General features: G+C 42.4%; 3 protein-coding genes and 1 long non-coding RNA gene across 5 annotated transcripts; 1 reads left to right on the forward strand and 3 right to left on the reverse strand.

The window, feature by feature from the left end:
- Window positions 1-1,811: 1,811 nt before the first annotated feature.
- Window positions 1,812-5,458, reverse strand: LOC123182233 (V-type proton ATPase subunit C-like). Its single transcript, XM_044594737.1, has 11 exons — window positions 5,186-5,458; window positions 5,026-5,094; window positions 4,797-4,930; window positions 4,619-4,718; window positions 4,200-4,267; window positions 3,898-4,039; window positions 3,331-3,447; window positions 3,033-3,155; window positions 2,548-2,631; window positions 2,375-2,454; window positions 1,812-2,284 (listed from the first exon to the last, which is right to left on the reverse strand). The coding sequence occupies exons 1-11, from the start codon at window positions 5,318-5,320 to the stop codon at window positions 2,203-2,205; spliced, it is 1,134 nt and encodes a 377-aa protein (XP_044450672.1). The 5' UTR covers window positions 5,321-5,458; the 3' UTR covers window positions 1,812-2,202.
- Window positions 5,459-11,507: 6,049 nt separating this feature from the next.
- Window positions 11,508-13,785, forward strand: LOC123182241 (uncharacterized). The gene is made up of 4 exons (XR_006492072.1): window positions 11,508-11,725; window positions 12,760-13,026; window positions 13,102-13,463; window positions 13,557-13,785. It is a non-coding gene; the product is annotated as an uncharacterized lncRNA (long non-coding RNA).
- A 190-nt stretch (window positions 13,786-13,975) lies between these two features.
- LOC123182234 (NADPH-dependent aldo-keto reductase, chloroplastic) lies at window positions 13,976-16,979 on the reverse strand. Its single transcript, XM_044594738.1, has 7 exons — window positions 16,608-16,979; window positions 16,306-16,356; window positions 15,746-15,822; window positions 15,577-15,664; window positions 14,775-15,047; window positions 14,399-14,656; window positions 13,976-14,226 (listed from the first exon to the last, which is right to left on the reverse strand). Exons 1-7 carry the CDS (start codon window positions 16,716-16,718, stop codon window positions 14,143-14,145), a joined length of 942 nt encoding a protein of 313 aa, XP_044450673.1. The 5' UTR covers window positions 16,719-16,979; the 3' UTR covers window positions 13,976-14,142.
- A 386-nt stretch (window positions 16,980-17,365) lies between these two features.
- On the reverse strand, window positions 17,366-20,230 carry LOC123182235 (NADPH-dependent aldo-keto reductase, chloroplastic). 2 transcript variants are annotated; one of them, XM_044594740.1, is made up of 7 exons: window positions 19,764-20,230; window positions 19,553-19,603; window positions 19,040-19,116; window positions 18,879-18,966; window positions 18,229-18,501; window positions 17,827-18,095; window positions 17,366-17,620 (listed from the first exon to the last, which is right to left on the reverse strand). In XM_044594740.1, the coding sequence occupies exons 1-7, from the start codon at window positions 19,872-19,874 to the stop codon at window positions 17,518-17,520; spliced, it is 972 nt and encodes a 323-aa protein (XP_044450675.1). In that variant the 5' UTR covers window positions 19,875-20,230; the 3' UTR covers window positions 17,366-17,517. The 2 variants fall into 2 exon arrangements, with proteins under 2 accessions (XP_044450675.1, XP_044450674.1); XM_044594739.1 differs by lacking the exon at window positions 17,366-17,620 and having other exon boundaries at window positions 17,754-18,095; window positions 19,764-20,226.
- Between the last annotated feature and the right edge of the window lie 7 nt (window positions 20,231-20,237).

Consider the following 20,237-nt stretch of genomic DNA (forward strand, 5'->3'; position numbering starts at 1 on the left):
ATTTGAGCAGCCGAAGCGAGTTCTTAGCAAAAGAAAAGAAAAGAAAAAGATCCCCTCCCCCGCTTGGCCGCCCCTCTCCTCTGCTCGTCTGCCTCCACACCGATGTTGCCCTCCTTGCCTCCGTTACTTTCCTTTCTCCCGTCGGCCACCGCATAGCCCCCACCTTCACCGCCCCACTTCTATTTGACCTCCGCCCGCCGCCTGAATCGACGAATCTAACAACCACCGCTGCGAGCTTGTCGACAAGGAGGGCCACCCCATATCCACGTTTCGTTTGGAATGGGTCCGTGCGGCCATCGAGCGCCCACCGCCGCCTACTCGAGATCCATACCCCCCCATTGTGGGGGCACTTGGCGGCGGGGATGAGCAATTCGGACACGCGAGAGAAGCGGTGGCTTGGCACATTCCACAGTCCGCGGAGCAGGCGACGCGCACGTACAAAGTGGCAATGGTCCACTACTACGACCGCAACATGTAGGTAAACTTCCTCCTCGGCAGCCGCATCCCTAACTTCGTCGATCCACAAATGGTCTCTCACCACGAGGATAGGGAGAATCGTGAGGCCATGAACCAACTCGAGGTCGAGCGCATCGACAATGCCTATATGGCCGAGCTCACCTCAAAGAATCTGGAGCTCGTCGTCGAGGAACAAGCGTGGTTTGAGTCCAAAAAGGATGATGTGAAGCCGTCGACTCGTCGTAGCAACAACGACAATGAGGCCGGACCCTCCGGTGGGGGAGAGGGTGGTGATCCCTTTCTTCGATGTGAATTGGGGAGAGGTCTCTGACGAGCGACGATGAGTAGTAGTTTACAGTTGTCTAAGTATGATATGTAGTGATAAATCGTCTAATTATGTTATGTATGATGTGCTACCTTTGTTTAATTATGTAATCAAGTTGTTTAAATTTGTGTTTGAAATGAAATTGTGTCAATGTTTTTTTAGTGAGCTAAGTTTTAGAAGTTCGGCTAGGGACTGTTAAGTTTCATGCACTAGCCAATGCAAGCAAAAGTCATAACTGATGGAAAGGCCTAGATTCAGAGATATGGCAAAGGAAATTGGGAAAGCCGGGACTTGAACTCAAGACCTTAGGCACTGGTATTATGTTAAGTTTCATGCACTAGCCAACGCAACCAAAAGTCCAAACTTATGAAAATGGGTTACACAATCAACATCTACACTTCAACGGGGACGACTTTTTTGATAACTCCACATATTTGAGGAGTTAAGATTTGAGGAGTCTTTTGAGGGGATAGATTTTGACAGTTCGACTAGAGATGATCAATGGTACCTTGCAAGAAAACATATACTAGGAGACAAAGCATATGATATCATCAAAATTCTTTATGAATTTGAAAATGAAATGTCTTGGCTCTCATATGGTGAGCTTCAGTTTACACTCTTTCAATCGACTTTGTCTTAGTAGGATCTTTATAAATTTTTTCGTCAAAGGCTATCACCAAGTAATCGACCAAGTTACCACTTCATTGATAATAAAATTGTCACATCTCGATGTACTTAGTTTGTTTATTAAAATATTAATTGGCGTATGTCTTGGAATAGATGCGTTTGGAGGCTAGGCTTTCATCCCACTCTAATCGAACACCTCCTAAATAGTACATCTTCCCTATTACTCAAACATAGAGAACAAATGCATAAATAAATGTCGCCTTGCTTCCTCCTCTTTGCTTAGGGTTTCTAAGAACCTTTTCTTCATTTCCATGCGATTAAAGCATGTTGACATACCTAGTGAATATCTTTAGTCCCCTTAATCACTTTTGCAAAAATGGCATGCAACGTTGTATCAGCTACCAAGACAAACTAGTTGCAACAACACAATTCAAACTCTCGTTGTGACGAGTAGCTGTATCGTGCCAGAAATATATATTTACATTTGTAAAACCAACACGGGAATTCCGTCTTGTGTCAAAAAATATAGATTCCCAAAGCTACAAATGGGTCAGTTCATTTCTAGGACATAAGCTACCTATAAGCCAAAAATATGACCAAACTTGCGCTGTGACAATTTGTTGGTTCATATTGCAGAGGCCGGGTGTGAATCCGTTACGCTTGTATCTCCTTAATGCGACGTTATGAGTCAATAACAGTGTATTGAAAAATCTGTTGATTACTGAAAGCATAGTTGCTCCAGAACATTGCCTCCATGGAGATATCAGGAGCACACTAGCACTATATGCTCATACTCACACGACATTCATGGTGGAGGATACATAAGGGTGGATTTCACCTCCGAGACCATCATCGTCAGATTTCCAGAAATCATTGCTGCAATTCAAACGTTCAATTAGCAAAACAATGCGAGTGACTTGTAACTAACTAACAACGCAACTGACTGCAACCCAAGCAATGAGTTACCTATTGGCATTGCCACAATGCTCTTCTAAGATGTCCCTTACTTTTTTCTCACTCTCCATAGACGGTGCTAGAATAACACACTGATTGAAGCAAAAGCAACAACAGGTTTAATGATCAGATAACGAAATTATAAGAGCGACTATGATAGAACAGTGGAGGAAATCAAGAATTACCAGGATTGATGGTGACAAACCATATCTAAGAATGCTCTCTGCAAAGACAAATACAGCACATATGTGCATCCAGGAACTGAATACCTGCACCATAGTCAGTAAAAGCAGTTATAATTGAGGAACCATGCATGAACATAGATTGTCGTGATTCGCGACTCATGAGGAACCCACCAAGTGATAACCGTGTATTGTTCACAATCAGAACAACCACTATATCAGATTAGTAAGTCAGAATCAACCTGATTTGGACATGCTAGGATCATCATGTCCAGACAGTCAATATGGGTGTCACCTAATGGCTTCGTTGTCGAAACTATAATACTATCAATCGTAACAAGAACTGAAGAAAATTAAGATGTCAGACACCATGACATAATGGTTCTCACAGAAAACCGTAGTCAGTGGAGTCAAAACCCTCTTTTGTTTTAAAAAAAATGGCGCCATTTTGGACAGGAACATGTAAATAAGCTGCAAAAGGCATATACCTCACTATATCTGGCATATAACAATTGTAGAAGAGACGTTCTCATAGCTTCTTCATCTTGCAGCAGCTTTTCCAGGTCGTCCTTACTTTCCTGTGCTTCAGGACTATACACAAAATCACGGATCTGGAATCCAATAAGAAATAGAAATTAATGGTTGACTAAAGAAGTTAACAAAATGACATGGGCAACAATCAAGATCATTTAGTGTTATACCGAATGATCCTTGGATTAAAGTTAGCTTGTGAAACTACGGTAAGTGTAAACAAGGTTCCAAAGAAGGCATGGGCAACAAACTTACCAGAAAACCTTTCTCTTGAGCATGTGCTTTAAAGTTGCCAACAACCTTCGCAAATAATGTGACGGTGTAGAGTGCATATTCATCATCCTCATAAAGCCTTTTAGATGATCTCGGTACCTATAATTCAACAACTAGCTCAACTGAATATAATGGCAAATAGAACAAATTTTCGGAGTAAATTGCAAAAAACCACCAAAATTTGGTCGAAGTTTTCAATGCTTCAGAAAAAACCAACCAGAAAGCATGCATTTTGGTGGGTGTTTGATGACTTTTGCACAATTGTGGTGGTTTTTTGCGATTTACTCCAACTTTTGGGGCAAGAATTAAGGATAAGCTCTTCATAAGGGAAAATAAAACAGCATTTGAGTGAAAGAGTTGCAAGTCAAATGTACTTGTAATTTGAAAGATATATATGATGTCAAGTTCATGATTATTGACACTAAAGGAAAAAAAACTCAAGTAGAATAGGCAGTTATTGAAATGAATGACAGTGCTAAAATAGTTGAGATGACAGTTTGCCACCAATATTATCACTACTCAAGTGCATACCCAGAATTTCAAACTTACCACAAAGGTGTCAAGTGACTCATAGCATGACAACCAGTCCTTCTGGGAGCATTTTGGAACAATAGCAAGAAGTGTTGCTAGATGTTCCGAAGTGATTATATCCTCTGGTTTTACCAGGTTCGACAGATCACGCACGACTAAACTGTCACACAAGAAAGGCGGACCAATTAGAGTAGGAAAAACAATGAATGGAAGGAGAAACATGTTTTTCTTATTTTGCAAGGAAACTTGAGGTCAAGAACTCAGCAACATTCTAGAGGCTGAGTAGTTGCCAACATTCTAGCAACATCTAGGTATTTTACCTTACACTTTGCTTTCTGTAGACTGTTCTAAGGTGGTTCTTACAAGAATTATACTTTGCTGCTTGAACCTGCAAAAGGTAATCTTGAGTTTCTTCAAATTCGAAATTCTACCCAATACTTCAGAGGGGAGGGGGGGGGGGGGGGGGGGGGATTTCATTTTTACGAGGTGAAGATCCATAAACTCAAGATCGAGCCCCAAACCACTACTAATTGACACCATCCGTCCCAAAATAAATGACTCAACTTTGTATTAACGTTAGTATAATAATAACTTGGTGTAGCTGAAGAGTACAATTACTTGGTAGACTCTATCCAACATATACAGTTCCCACAATGCATGTAGCTACACGGCTAACCAGTGTTAATGCTCCACTATCTTAGCAGAATTCGGATAAACAAGAAGTAGAGTTACTTATCACCTTGATCTCATCCTCAATCTTGGTGATCCGCGACAGGATGCTGGCGATGATGTCCTTGAGTGGCGACTTTGTTGGGTACTTCCGCTCATCCCACACAAACCTGCACGAAAATCGAAGGCAAAGCTTCAGTTAAGCTAAGCAGACGCGGCCGTGAAAGCCAACAGCTGAATGCACAGACCTGGAGAGGTAGGAGTCGACCGGGACGCCGTCGACGGTGATCAGGGATCCGCCCTCGCCGGCGCCTCCGGCGCGCTCCAGGTCCTCGATCTGCCTCCTGATCCTATGCGAGGCCCCCTCGATGAACAGGTTCGACTGCACGGCCGGAAGCACAGAGACCGACAACGATCAGAATACACCCTAACACTAGCGAACGAGATTATATATAGCTTGTAGGGGAGGGGGCGCACCCTGATGAGGTCGTCGCTGAGGGCGAGGAGGGAGTCGAGCGTGCCGCCTTTGAGGGCGGGGACCGTGAACTGCAGGAGGGAGTGATCAAGCTCGGGGAGATTGAATTGAAGTAGCTAGAAGGGAGGATCGCGGAGGAGAGGCTTGCTCTTATATGCTTACGCGGTAGAGGGGGGTGTCGATGGCGTGCTGGGAGAGGGAGTCCTCGAGGCTGCGCCAGAGGGAGTTTTCGGCGGCGGCGGCGTCCCCGCCGGCGGATTGTACGGGGAGGGCGGCGATCAAGTATTTCGTCGGCATGGTCGATCACCCGAGGTCCGAGGTTGTTTCAACTTTCAACTTCACGTTGTTTCCGTTTGAATCTGCTCTACGGATATGGATGGACCGAGACGGGAAGATGTTTCGGTTGTGTTGCCCTTGTAGTAATCCGTCCGGCCCTCTACCTGCAGACCTGGTTGCAAGCAGGAGGAGTGTCTTGCAGAACAATTTAGTCCAAATTAAGTAGGCGTCCCAACATGGCACGTCGGACATGCACACACGTGGCAAATGACATGTCTCTCTTCGGTATATTTGTGTCCGTTTGGATCATGCTTCAGCCGTCCCCACCAAAAAATGGCGAAAGATTTTGCCGCCGCAATCTCGCTAACATGTGGGTGTGAAAGCCGAACCGAGTGATCGAAAAATTGTCGTCGATTCGAAATGTTGGTGCCAATCCAAATGGGTGGCCATAATAGCAGTCAACGGGGAAATTTTTGGTAGGGCGTAAGGGTGCCCCATGGCTGCATTCCAAACATGACCTTTCGGTGTGATTTTAGCGCCGAATACACCTGTAAAGCAATGTGCCCGCTCAAGTTATGGCATAAGGGAGATGAAAAGATGATTGCCATGTCTTTCTCCTAACTTGGTCGCTCTTTTGTGCCGCATCTACCCGCTTCCTTCGACAAATCTGGCGTGAGGTCATCTATGGCAACTGCTCACCACCTGCGAGAGCACATGACTAGGCGGCGTGGATGTGAACTGGGTACCGTCCTTTTGGACTATGGTTAGTCGTTTCCATTCATTATGTAGGGCGTAGAGGGTTTTTAGATGATCATTACTGCATGTCATGATGAACCATGTTGTTGGATTTTGCAGTTGATTTTGCCTTGGTTAATTAGTTTTGTAGTTGTTTGCATGTTTTAGTGGCAGAGCTAGGGTCTGAATCTAGCAATAGAGAATGACATCCATAAAATGGAATTTTGAAACCTGGCCCATATGATGCTAAAATCTAGACCATTGAGATTCAACTTTTCACACACTATTTCCTTTTGCAAACATAACTCTATATTTGTCAAAATCAACCCGCAATCAAATATATCGAAGTTCCAGCTAGTGGTGGAACTTCCAACTATGGTCTGTCGTTTGTGGAACATTGTCATCATAATTACAAAATTTACCTTATATTTTATCCAAACTCAACATGTAGTCCATAGTATATAAGTTCACATTCATCTATGAAACCTACATTTAGGTGAAACTTAGATAAGTTACAAACATAGCAACCGCCAACATGCACATATTTAGATGTAAGAGATTTCTCGCCAGGATTTGGTCATGTTCGAAACAAAGTTCAAATTTGCATTTCCACTTTTGGTGTTAATCTGACGTGTAATGTTTGTGGTATTGTTTAATCTTTGCAATGTATGTACTTTGGATGACGAGTCTACAATCGATATCCGCCATGTTGTGAGAGCAATACATGATCTTTTGCTTTGGATTGAGTATTTTATCTCAAAATTAAGTCATACAAAATATGTGCTTGGTAATAATGTGTGCGATGGACTGATGGAGTCTGGACTGGTGCATGTAAAATCTAGCGTTGACACATATTGCATGTTAAATGAGGCACTAAATTTCAAGTATTTAAAACTTTACTTGGACCATAGGAACTTACACAAAGGCCATAAGTGGGATGATATGATTGTACATGAAACACCAGAGTTGTCAGAGAGATTGTGTATTTGGCGAACAAGAGCTATCTCTCTGTCCAGGGATGAGGTGGAGGAGAACTAAGATTATATTTCAAACTTCTAGCATTATGAGTCTTGAAATGTATCCATAGTCGGGTTCTTTTCTTCTTCTTTGGTGCAAGTTATATTGCATTATTGCCATGTGTAATGCGAGCGATGATGGCGTCATTTTTATCGCGCCGCCAATGAGCCACGACCACTTACCAGTCCTCTTAGCATATCCCGACATCAACACCGGCCATCATCCGTATCCCATGAAGAGTTCATAACTCAGCAGGTTGTGCCAACGAGGCAATAACCCAGTTATAAAACTTGTTTGATGAAATGCTTCAGAGAGTAGACTCTGGGTTAACTAGAATTTGTTTTGTAAATGCTCCTTAGTTCCAAAACACAAGGCGCATTTGAATTTTTATGGTCTAATATATGAAATGTTATTGTCTTCGATATATGACATTGACCACTAATATGTACAAAACACATGGATTCAACATATACAAATTGTATAGTTATATTTGTCTTGCAAAACACTTTTTGTCCCGAAAGTAATCTTCTACCCCCGAGCTCAAATGCACCAGCCAGGAATAGTAAAATACTCACAAAGTTGAGTCACTTATTTTGGGACGGAGGGAGTAAAAAAGTAGAGAAAAAAATCAAAATATTCAGATTTTTTTGGCAAAAAACATTGTTGGATGTTCTATATATTTGCAAATGTTCGTTAAGGAAAAACATTCCTAATTCTCTAAAAAAACAAATCAGTGCGTCAAATTGCTTCCAAAAATAGTCTTTTTTGGACCATTGACTATTTTTTGCCTAGAGCATTAGGAATGTACCAGCCAGGAGGCCGCCGCCCGCAGCCCTAGCCTTCGCGGCCCGCGCCGCCGAGAGGTCAGATCGCTCCCTTCTTGAAGGTGTCGTCGCGGCTAGCACTGCCTGTCGTGGTGCTCCAGGGGAAACTCTGATCCTCGGATCGGGCGGTGGCGACGCTCCGGTGCCGTATCCTTCCTGAAGGCACCGGCTTGGAGCCCACGGTTCGTCATATGTGGCGTCACTTCTTCGGATGAAGTCCCCCGCGGCTCTTGTAGTGCTAGGGTGTGTGTTGCTGTGCTTAGCGCCTATGTATCCTGCCTTGGATGTGTGTGTGTGTTGGTGGTGGGCGAGTGCGGTTGTACCGGGCACTGTGGATCTTTGCTTTATATATAAAGCGGGGCGAAAGCCTTTTTCGGTAATAGTAAAATACTCACAAAGTTGAGTCACTTATTTTGGGAAGGAGGGAGTAAAAAAGTAGAAAAAAATCAAAAATATTCAGATTTTTTTGGCAAAAAACATTGTTGGATGTTCTATATATTTGCAAATGTTCGTGAAGGAAAAACATTCCTAATTCTCTGAATAAAAAACAAATCAGTGCAGCATTAGGAATGTACCAGCCAGGAATAGTAAAATACTCACAAAGTTGAGTCACTTATTTTGGGACGGAGGTAGTAAAAAAGTAAAAAAAAAAATCAAAATATTCAGTTTTTTTGGCAAAAACATTGTTGGATGTTCTATATATTTGCAAATGCTCGTGAAGGAAAAACATTCCTAATTCTCTGAAAAAAAACAAATCAGTGCGTCAAATTGCTTCCAAAAATAGTCTTTTTTGGACCATTGACTATTTTTTGCCTAGAGCATTAGGAATGTTTTTTCTTCATGCAAAATCACACGCATGTACATTCAATGATGTTTGGGCAAATAAAATTCATTTTTAACTATATTTTTTTGATTTTACGATTCATGAGGATATAATTGAGTTCGGATTAGAAGTTCTTAGGTTTTAAAAAGTTTACTCCGCTAAAGCGGAGGCCCAGAGGCACCATCGAGCTATGCTCACAGCATGCTGCCGGTAGAAGAAGGTTTCGGAACCCAAGGCTTTGATTGTAATTGGGTCCCGTGAATCTTGCCCTCGGCCTTTCGGGAAAAATATTCACATGCTTTGATAGTAATTTATGGACCTGGCTCGCTGGCGCTCGTGCGCTCGTACGCGGGAGCGAGCGCTCTCCTATATAAGGAAGGATCACTCCGCGCGCCAGCCAGGACAACCAAAAAAGGAAGCCGAATGCGCGCGCATAACTATCCCACCTGCATTTATTAGGGGATCAAAAATTTTAAAACCTGTAACTTTTGATTAGAATATCAAAATTCAAATCCGTTTTCACCGTCAGGTTTCTCGCGACGAGTTCTTCAAAACTAGATCCCATATGAGTAGGTTTCGATGAACTTTTTTTCCGAGCAACTTTGTGTGCTATAGAGGCAACTTTAGTGCTATAGGGAAGCAACTTTTCTTTTTGGCCTAGTAGGACTGACTATTAGGTTGGTTTGCGTAAAAAATGAGAAAAATCATACAAAACATAAGGCAACTTTAGTGCTACATACAAAAGCAATTCATTGCACTGTGTGTATCTGTGAATTTTGCTAACATTATCCCAACTTGCGTATCATGACTGCTCAATTACCTATTGTTGATGGTCAGTTCCTATACTTGATGTTCAATTGCCTATACATGCTATAGATTGCCTACGATTGATATATAGTTGCTTGCTATTGGTAATTAGTTGCCTACAATTGCTGCATAATTGCCTAACTTTCCAAAATAGTTGCTTACAATACTATGAAGTTATTTATCATTGTTTTCTAAGTTGCCTACAAACACTTTGAAGCAGCCAAGATTCACCATCATCTTGCCTACCATAACTAGCAATAGTAGACACAAGAGCATTACCGGTAGATGACTTCATAGTATTATAGGCAATTTAGAAACAACGACATACTAGCGTGAACAATAGGCAACTTAGAGGTACTGGCGAGGAAGTTAGGAGAAAATTAGACAAAATTAACTAGGACACATAATGTAGTGAAGTTGCCTGCTTTTAGCACTAAAGTTGCCTCTTGTAGAAGGAAAGTTGTGATGTTATCTACCTCTATTTCGAAGTTGTTTTGTATCATTAGTTAGATGCTTATTGTTGCTAATTAGTTATTTTTAATGGAGTGAGGTTGCTTCTGTTTAGCACTAATATTGCCTTATCTAGCATCAAAGTTGCTTTTAAAAATATTAAAGAAACATATTCATGTGGAGTTTAGTTTTGAAAAGCTCGTCGCGACCTTACTAGCCAACTCATGTGTGTTTTCCGTCATTATATCTGAAGATTTCAATGATTTTTGTAGGCAACTCGACTAAAAATTAAGAATTTTTGTAGGCAATTGTATGATCCGCCCTGCTATGAAACTTCTGATAACCCCCTATGCAACTTCTCATCTAACACCGCGACCTGACTAGCCAACAACTGTGCGCTCAGTAGCGTTGGCGACTTAGGTCCCCTGATGGACAACTTTCATAGTATTTTACGCAATTGCGGATCACCCGTGGGAAGCTTCGTAGCGATGTAGGCAACTTGATTTCTGAGGCAGACAACTAAGAAACCATGTTAGACAACTTCCCACTTTACGGTGAGCAACTTTACAGTATGGTAGGCAATGAACTATGTAGCCACCTATTACCTATTGCACACAACTAAGTAGGAGACTACTAGGCGAATTCACTTATACACATGGTGCAATTCTTCTAGCATCGAAGTTGCTCATGTTTAGCACTAAAATTGCCTCATCTAGCATCAAAGTTGCTTTTAAAAAAATCATCAAAACATATTCACATGGGATCTAGTTTTGAAGAGCTCGTCAAAAGGAATCCAGCGATGAAAACGGATCATCATTCCGACACGCGGTGTGAAAGTTATAGTTTTTTGAATTTTCTTGTACGAGAATTAATGCACGTTACGTCATCGTTGGGTTGACACGGTTGGTCGGACGAGGTGAAGAAAAATCAACGCACTGTAGTTGAAGAATCTTTCCATATATAGAATAAGTGGGTGGGTAGTTTACCAAATCTAGAATCAGTCTCTTGCATCGTTCGGTCTATGAGCAGGACGAGACTTGCCTGCTCCCTTCCCATGCTCCCATCCGTGCTCCCGCATACGTGGCTTGATTTGATTGGAAGAAAATAAGGCCCGGGCCCACCCCCTGAAAATCAGGGGGGAGATGATTAGATTAGAAAAGAAAAAGGGAAAAGAACAACCGTAGGATGAAGTGGGAGCATGGAGAGGGAGCAGGCAAGCCGGATCCCTATGAGCATGCGCTCGGGAGCCCGAAAAAGTGCAGCTGCACTTTTAAGTATTTAGGCTAATTTATAGATGTATTTAAAAAAATCATAGTCAAATTCATTTTACGGTCCAAACACAGTAAAATGTGCCTTGCTTTTTGGGTACGATGAAACAATATTTTTTTTTGACCCAGAAGACAAACGAGCATCGTGGGTCGCCGGCCCACAACGATGGTGGGCGCATGGGTCGGGTCTTCGGGCTTTCGAGGCTATCGTCCAAGCCTGGAAACCCAGCCAGCCGACGCCCAGCCTTTTGCAGTTTTGCTAGCCTGTCTCTTTTGGTAAAACAAAAAACAAAAAAACTATACCTGTCTCCTCCTATGTCGCTGCTGCGCCGAAACAGATCCAGAGAGAAGTGAGGGGGATGGGCTGCTCATGAGCGAGAGCTCGGTGAGGGAGGAGACGGGGAGAGGAACCGCTCAAGCGCAGGAGAAGAGGTCGACGACGAGGGGAACCGCTCAAGCGGACGAGAAGAGCTCGAAGAAGAGGGGAACGCTTCCTCGCATGGTATGTATGGTTTTATTTCTGGTCAGTAGTTTGTGTAGATCTAAGTAGCAATACGCACTAGCCTGTGTGGATATTTGTCTAAAAATTATGCTTATTATTAGAGATTCTTTAGCTGTGTTGGAGTTTGTAGTGTCTGAAAAATGTACTGTTACCTGTTTAATTTTTTGCTTAGTTATTTATTCGATTGCAATACTGAAGTATTATTATAACTTAATGCACGGCACCTGAGCTAATATTGTAAAAAATTAATGGGGTTGACCTCGCTGAATTAAGCCATGTTGCCTTGCATCTAACCACTAAGGGTGCTGAATTTTTCCATTGCATCTATCTGGTTCGGAGAGGCCAAACATTGAAACATATCACCAGATCCTTCATGTTGCCCTAGCTTGTTTGTTCAATCCTAAAATTTTAATGGGGTCGATATCACTGAATTCAGCCATGTCGCCTTGCCTCTAACCGATTGGGAGAGGCCGAACATCTGGTGAGCAAATGATTGGCCGACATGATCCTTCACAAATATGTTGTCAATATAAAGCAGTAATCGATATCAAATGGAACTGCTGGTTGCCATCAGAAGCACTAGAGACCAGATGTTTTGACCCGACCATGCAATGCTCGGTAAAATCTTCAGGCTGCATTAGTGCAACCCACTGAGAAGGAATTTGTGTCATAAGGAGAAGGGTTGGTTGCTTCTGGATGCCAAACTTAACATGATCATCAGCTGGGGAAGATGACAATGAGGGGTGGGGAATAAAAGTAGTTCGTATGGGTCCGGTGGGTTAAGCTGAGGAAATGGAGTCCATAGAGGGTAATGGAACAGGAAGATGTACTTAGGAGACTTAGAATTCAACCTCACGTCCACAAGTAAGTGCATATCTGTTTTGGCAACTAAATTTACTAGTATCATATATTTTGCCCTGCCAGCAGATCCTATTCAACCTCACATCCAGAACTACGTGTATATATTTTTGTTGGAAGCTAAGCTTATTGTCATATATTTTCTCACTTATGTTAAAAAAACTCGTCAATTGTAGGTACAGCCGCAAGGGTGGAAATAAGATGGCACATGATTGGGAAACAAAATTGAGACCATTCGTTGAGCAGTGGAGAACAGCAAGCTCGGTTCACTGGCACGAGGAGGCGCTCTTTGACCTAGCTGCACACGAGGCTTACCTATGGTGTGGTCACAAATGAGATTCTGCTACATACCAAGAGCTGACCCTGAGGACATGGAGACGGCTCAGACTTCAGCTTCGGAGACGCACTACAGTTCTTCCGTGACTAGCGTCATAGATCACTCGGTAAGCAATATGGTTATATCATTTATTCAGTTCATATTTCGGAACCATAAGTAGTGACCGATTTCTAACTGTTAGGGAATTTGCAAGCCCAGTTGACGCTGGAGGCTCAAGAAGAGACTGCCGCGATAGTTAACCGACTGACCATGGGGAACGAAATGACTCCGTCCGAGAATCTAGCAGCATGGCAGTGTATTGAGAGCAAGCCGCGGAGGATCTTGGAGACTTTGAGGCATACCATCAGACAACCTGCCTAGTTGCGAAGCACACACTCCCCCATGCCCCTCACACCGTGCTAGGCCGGCGTTCCAGCCGACTCCGATGGCGTGGCGGCAGCCAACTGTCCGGCTGCTGCCTCCACCTTCCGCAGTCCGGTGGCTCCTCCTGGTAGCACCAGCCTCTCCCTCCCCCTGCACAGCTCTCAGTGATGATGACAACAGGTATATGTCGGTGCTAGTACACTAATTGATGTTTTAGTGATGGTGATGATTTTCCTATGAAACATGCATGGCTCATACGCATGCTCTTTGCAGGTTCACCAGATACTCCACCACCGCCGGCCACACAGGCCATTCTGGTCATGCCACCTCCAGCGCAATCCCATACCCGCAAGAGACATCGCCGTCCTACTCGTAGTCATAGAGTTGCTGCGCAGGGTCGTGGACAGGGAAGACATGAGGATGATACGGTTAGAGGACAGACAGACGGTTAGCGATGTCCCACTATATGATTTGACTTTCTTGACTTCATTATATCCATATATGTAGCACTATTCAACTTTGTGGTAAAAAGCACAAATTCCTTTTAATAAAACTATAAAGACACACCATATTTTTCTAGAAAGAAAAACTAAAGGCAGACATTATAGTAGCATGCATGATGCATCCTGAGGCAGACTCCTTTGAGAAACAATACAATACTTCAAATAAACAGCAGAGTGATTCCTTCCGGATTTTTCTCTGGTCAATGGCAAATATTATTACATTACCAGAAGTTCAAGAGAGAAATGAAAAATATCATCAAAACAATTAACTTTGTTTAACACACAAGGCATACTGCGGATATGCAGTGCCTTCACTAGCTCATTCAGTTTGTTCACTCTAAAGAAGTTCATCTGCTTTAAATTTCGCCATCCCAAAGGTCCTCCAAGGTTTTGTAAACGCTTAGAGGGTGAACCGCAAATTCCCCTTTCAGCAACCTTGCCTGCATTTTTCAAGTCAAACCAGATATCAGATGTGAATAATGAAAGGGTAAGGACTGGAGCAATCCAATGATATATTGCCGAGAAAAGAATGGTCTTTGATCTTTGAAGTATTGTCGATTTTTAAGTTACGTTAGATAACAGAAGAAACAAGCGTTAAGACTTCAGACATGCCTGTTTGATTTCGGAGAACTTTGCCATTAAATCTTCAGGAATGGACCACTCAAATATGTCAAAGTTCTCCTTAATCCTTGCTTCATTGGTGCTTTTTGGAAGTACACTCTGACCCATTTGAAGACACCAGCGTAAGGCAACTTGAGCAGGCGTCTTCTGCAACTTCTCAGCAACAGAGATGACAATAGGATTGCTAAGGACGATAGCCCCGCTGACCCCAGGTAGAGATGATCCAGGCGAACCTAATGGCGAAAATGCCTGCAAGTGACAGTTTATGACAACGCATGGAAGCGGCGCAGTACCGATTATCAACAAACCAAGATAGCAGCTTACAAAACTGAAAGAAATGCTACAGCATTAGACATATCAAGCTTACAGAAATATGAACACCCCTCGAATGGCATAGTTTTTGGAGCTTGTCTTGCTGCCAAATCAGATGACATTCAACCTGGTTGACTGCTGGAGGCACACGTGCAATGGCAAGCAAATCCTCAATCTTCTTGCAAGAGAAGCTACTCACACCAACTGCTCGAGCTTTGCCAGAGTCGTATAGCTTCTCCATCGCTTCCCATGTAGCAGGAATATCAGGTGGGAGAATGTTTTCATGGCTCGGCGTAGTCCCTTTCTTTATACGGATTGGAGCATGAATCTGCAAAATAAGGCCATTTCAACAACCAAACGAGGTAATAAGTGGTGTGCAGTTAAAGCAGTTATGTTGTGCACAGTTATTAATGTACTCAGTTTAACACATTTGTATTTACAATTTTCTTTCATATATTCTCAAAAACAGATCAGTCTTGACTATATAATTTAGTGTCAGTTATTCTCGTGAAAATAGAACTGTCTTCTCACATTTTTTTTATTTTGCAATTAGAACTGTCTATGCAAGAGCTATGACTGCACAAATTGGAACCCCAATATGATAATCCTAGTGCGTTTTCCATTTTTGGTGTGCAACTAACACCTAACGACCATCCCTAAAAAAATACCGAAGGACCGTACACAAACATAATTAGCCCTGGACAAGAATATTGCCAAGCCATGCAGAGGTAATAAGAATTTGCATCAAGAAGAGGTTTTTGCTCCTTACCTTCTGGTATTCAATTAGCTATTGGTATATCTTAGTACATAAGTGTGAAAAAGAATAACTGAATGTACTATCAAGCATAGGAATTTACGAGGAACAGATCTAAGAAGTCAAGCTGCAAATCTTTAAGAGTAGTGCCAATTGCCTCTGGAACATCTTCAGGTGCATGATCACCAGACCTGCAAAATTAAGAATATTCCTGACAAAATGGAAATTATTTCACATGTTCCCTTAATTGAGGTTGGGAAATGAACCCTAACCACAGCTTAGAGGTGATAAACAAATCTTCACGCTTAACCACACCGTCCTCAAATAGTTTCTTCAAGGCGAAACCAACCTACACAAATAAAATAATATTTCATTCTTGGAATGTGTACTTGTTACAGCCAGTTTCATTGATCTACTTGCACACACCCCTAAAAAAATACTACCTTGCGCACCCTTTTTGTAATCGCATTGTTGTGCATGATTCTAACTTTCAGAGCTGAAGTATTTCCTTCTCACTTATCAATTATCATCAATACATTTCCGCAATGTTGTTTTGAAAAAAAAATATGCATTGAATTTTGGCATAAAAACTGTATGCACATAATATATCAAAATTAAAAGCTTTTCATGTCGTAACATACACATTTAGACAAGCACAATATTCATGTGGGATCAAACGATCACGGACTAGTAAAACATACACCAACGTTGTTTTGCGGAGCACTCCAATTTAAGTATTTAACCTGTTATTACACAAAAAAGAAAAGAAAAAAGGTTGCAGCATGCAGATTGAGCTATTGAAGGGACAAAACATGCATGTAATTACTAATACCTGTTTCTCATTGCGGTACACTGGAGCACAATCAATATGCCGATATCCAGCCTGCCGGAAAAGCATGGAACTTTTAGAAGGCAAAAATAAGCGGTAGAGTTTGATATATCACAGAGTCAAAAGTCAACTGAATGAACAGAGATTTCTACACAGGACGCCAATTTGATCGACAATTAAAACTCATCCTGGCGGATTCTACAGGCCCCAGGTAACACAAAGCTGAACCTAGCTTGATGAAGTGAGCACTTAATATCCAAGAGCCACAAGACCATCAAGAAGGAATTAAAGCGACAGGAAAAGACCTTGACAGCAGCGTAGATGGCGTCGCCGACAACATCAGGATCTATCTGCCATGTGCCGAGGCCGACCGATGGCATCCTTGCGCCGGTGTTCAGGACGAAGGACCCGGCCATCTTTGCTCTTTGGGGCAAGATAGACGAGAGAGAGAGACTGTCAAAGAAGATGGGCACGGTGGGCTTGGGGTTGCTGCTGGGGTTATCTATTCGCTCTGCAATAAACTAGACATATCAATGTAACAGAGTGAGCGACACACACATAATGTATGTCATCAGTGACAAGATTGCAAAGAGGACACACACATAATGTATGTCATCAGTGACAAGATTGCAAAGAGCCTATGGACCTCTTCGCTGTTGTGGACAAGAATTTGACCAAAAGTGGATCGGCGCGGAACAAACGGTCGTTAGCCAAATTAGGGACTGCAGCATATAACACAACTGCGTACATCACAGGAACTTGATGGATGTAGCACGGCACAACACGGGGAGCAGCATCAACTCCTTGTGAAGGAACGGAAACGTTGTGCAAAAAATCCACGGAGTGATTTAACAGCATTATCTGAAATGGACACGCCTCTTTCGGTTGTGCTTAGGACGGACAGACGGTTAGCGCTATTCAACTTTGTGATAAAAAAGCACACCATACTTTTCGAGAAAGAATAACTAAAGGCACACACCATAGAAGCATGACATAACTGGAATCAGATTTCTTTGACAAACAGCACAAGACTTCAAATGAACAGCAGATCGATTCCCTTCAGAAACTTCTTGGATCAGTGGCACAGATTATTAGGTTATCAGATGTTCAAGAAAGAAATGAAAAATATCTGTAAAGTAACTAATTAACTTCATTCAACAACACACATGGCATACTGCGTATATGCAGTGCCTTTCACTTGCTCATTCAGTCTGTTCATTCTAGAGAAGTTGATGTGCTTTGAATTTCTCCATCCCAAAGATCCTCCAAGGTTTTGTAAATGCTTAGAGGGTGGACTGCGAATTCCGCTTTCAGCAACCTTTCCTGCATTTTTCAGATCAAACCAGATGTCAGATGTGAAGAATGAAAGGGTAAGCACTCTGAGCTATCGAATGCTATACTGCCGAGAAAATAATGGTCATGATCTCTGAAGGCTCCATGTCCATATCAAGTTAGATAGCAGAAGTAACAAAAATGGACAGGAAGTCGATGCCATGAGACATGGGAAGAAACATGTGTTGAGGCTTCAAACATGCCTGTTTGATTTCGGAGAACTTGGCCATCAAATCTTCGGGAATGGACCAATCAAATATGTCAAAGTTCTCCTTAATCATTGCTTCATCGGTGCTTTTTGGAAGTACACTCTGGCCCATTTGAAGACCCCAGCGTAGGGCGACCTGTGCAGGCGTTTTCTGCAACTTCTCGGCAACAGAGGTGACAATAGGATTGTTAAGGACACTAGCACCACTGACCACAGATAGAGGTGATCCAGGTGAACCTAATGGTGAATATGCCTGCAACAACACAAGTGGCAGATTATGTCAACATATGGGAGTAGCAGTACAGATTATCAAAAAACCGAGGTAGCGGCAGCTTTACAAGACTGAAAGAAATGCTACAGTGTTAGAGATGACATATCAAGCTTACAGAAAGATGAACACCCCTCGACTGGCATAGTTTGCGGAGCTTGTCTTGCTGCCAAATCGGATGACACTCAACCTGGTTGACTGCTGGAGGCACGCGTGCGACGGCAAGCAAGTCATCCATCTTCTTGCAAGCAAAGTTACTGACACCGATTGCTCGGGCCTTGCCGGAGGCGTATAGTTTCTCCATCGCTCCCCATGTAGCAGTGATATCCGGTGGAAGCAAATTTTCAGGGCTCAGCGTAGTTCCTTTCTTGATCCGGACTGGACCATGAACCTGTAAAGTAAGGTAATTTCAACAACCAAATCAGATAATAGGTAGCGTACACTCAAGGGACAGTTATGTTGTGCTCACTGTTACAAAAATCGGCTATTAGTATAGAATGAGAACTGTTGCCAATTTATGCAAGAACTATGGCATAGATATCCAATCTGGCAATTCTAGTTTGATTTCTTCTTTTGGATTGCAACTAATATGTACTGACTATAGACAAGCACAGTATAAGAATAGTTCAAGCCATATGGAAAATAATTGGGAACTGATGATGTTATTTGCTCCTTACATTTCAGTGTTCAGTTAATTATAGGCACATCTACATATATACCAGTTAAATAAACGGATAATTGAGTTTAATACCAAGGATAGGAATTTACGAGGAACAAATCTAAGAAGTCAAGCTGCAAATCTTTAAGAGTAGTGTCAATTGCCTCCGGCACATCTTCAGGTGCATGATCACCAAACCTGGAAAATTCAGAGGCAAGACAGGAATTATTTCACATGTTCCTTTAACCGAGGCTGGGAAATGAAGCCTAACCATAGTTTAGAGGTGACAAACAAATCTTCACGCTTAACCACACCATCCTCAAACAATGTCTTTAAAGCCAAACCAACCTACACGGGTAATACTTCGATTTAGTTAGAAATATTTCCGAATTAAAATAATAACATTGCAACTCTAGAAGGCTTCTTGAAACGTGTACTCGTCAGTTCTGCTTTGATTGACCTACTACTTTGTGCACCCTATTTTTCATCTCATTGTTTGTCCCTGATTCTAAATTTCAGAGCTGAAGTATTTTCTTCTCACTTGTCCCTTTTTAAAGCATGCTCTTCATGTCGTAGAATCCAAACATTTAGACCAACGTAATATTGTTCAGCTGACTAATTGGTCCAATTGAAGTATTTAACACGAAAAAGAGAAGAAACGGGTTGCTTGCAGCATGCACATTGAGCGATCGAAGGGACATACATACATGCGACGAATCACTGTCATGCAAGTATAATTACTAATACCTGTTTTTGTTGTTGTTCAGAGAACTAATTACTATACCTGTTTCTGATTGTGGTATGCTGGAGCACAATCAATATGCCGATATCCAGCCTGCCAGAAAAGCATGAAGCTTTCAGAAAGGAAAACAAGGGAAATAGTTTGATATTTATCTCAGAACTTCAGAACACAAGCACGTGTTTGTTGAAGTGAGCAGGTAATATCCAATGATTCACAAAACCATCAAGGATGAATTAAAGCGACAGCAAATGACCTTGACAGCAGCGTAGATGGCGTCGCCAACAACATCAGGTTCTATCTGCCATGTGCCGAGGCCGATCGATGGGATCCTTGCGCCGGTGTTCAGGACGAAGGACCCGGCCATCTTTGGAGCAAAGGTAGAAGAGGAAGACTATGGAAGAAGATGGGTACGGTGGGCTTGGGGTTGGTTGTGGGGGTATATCTATTCGTTCTGCAGCAACTACATATATAATGTATGCGACCCGGTGACCGGCGCACACTCCATTATCAATGATACTATAAGATTGTGAAGAGTGACTGACCGACCGACGCATGTTTCTTTTTCCTCTATTTGTTTTTTCCATTCACTGACACGTAGGCAGGGAGAGAGAATGTGAGTTGACTTGCCACGTTTGACCGGTCAATGTAAATAAAATACGAGCTATACGGGGAGCCAGTGGCCATATAATCACCAAATATCGTATTCATTGACAGCATTCTTTAGTAC

The sequence above is a fragment of the Triticum aestivum genome, chromosome 1D (assembly GCF_018294505.1).
Source record: "Triticum aestivum cultivar Chinese Spring chromosome 1D, IWGSC CS RefSeq v2.1, whole genome shotgun sequence".
NCBI lineage: Eukaryota > Viridiplantae > Streptophyta > Magnoliopsida > Poales > Poaceae > Triticum > Triticum aestivum.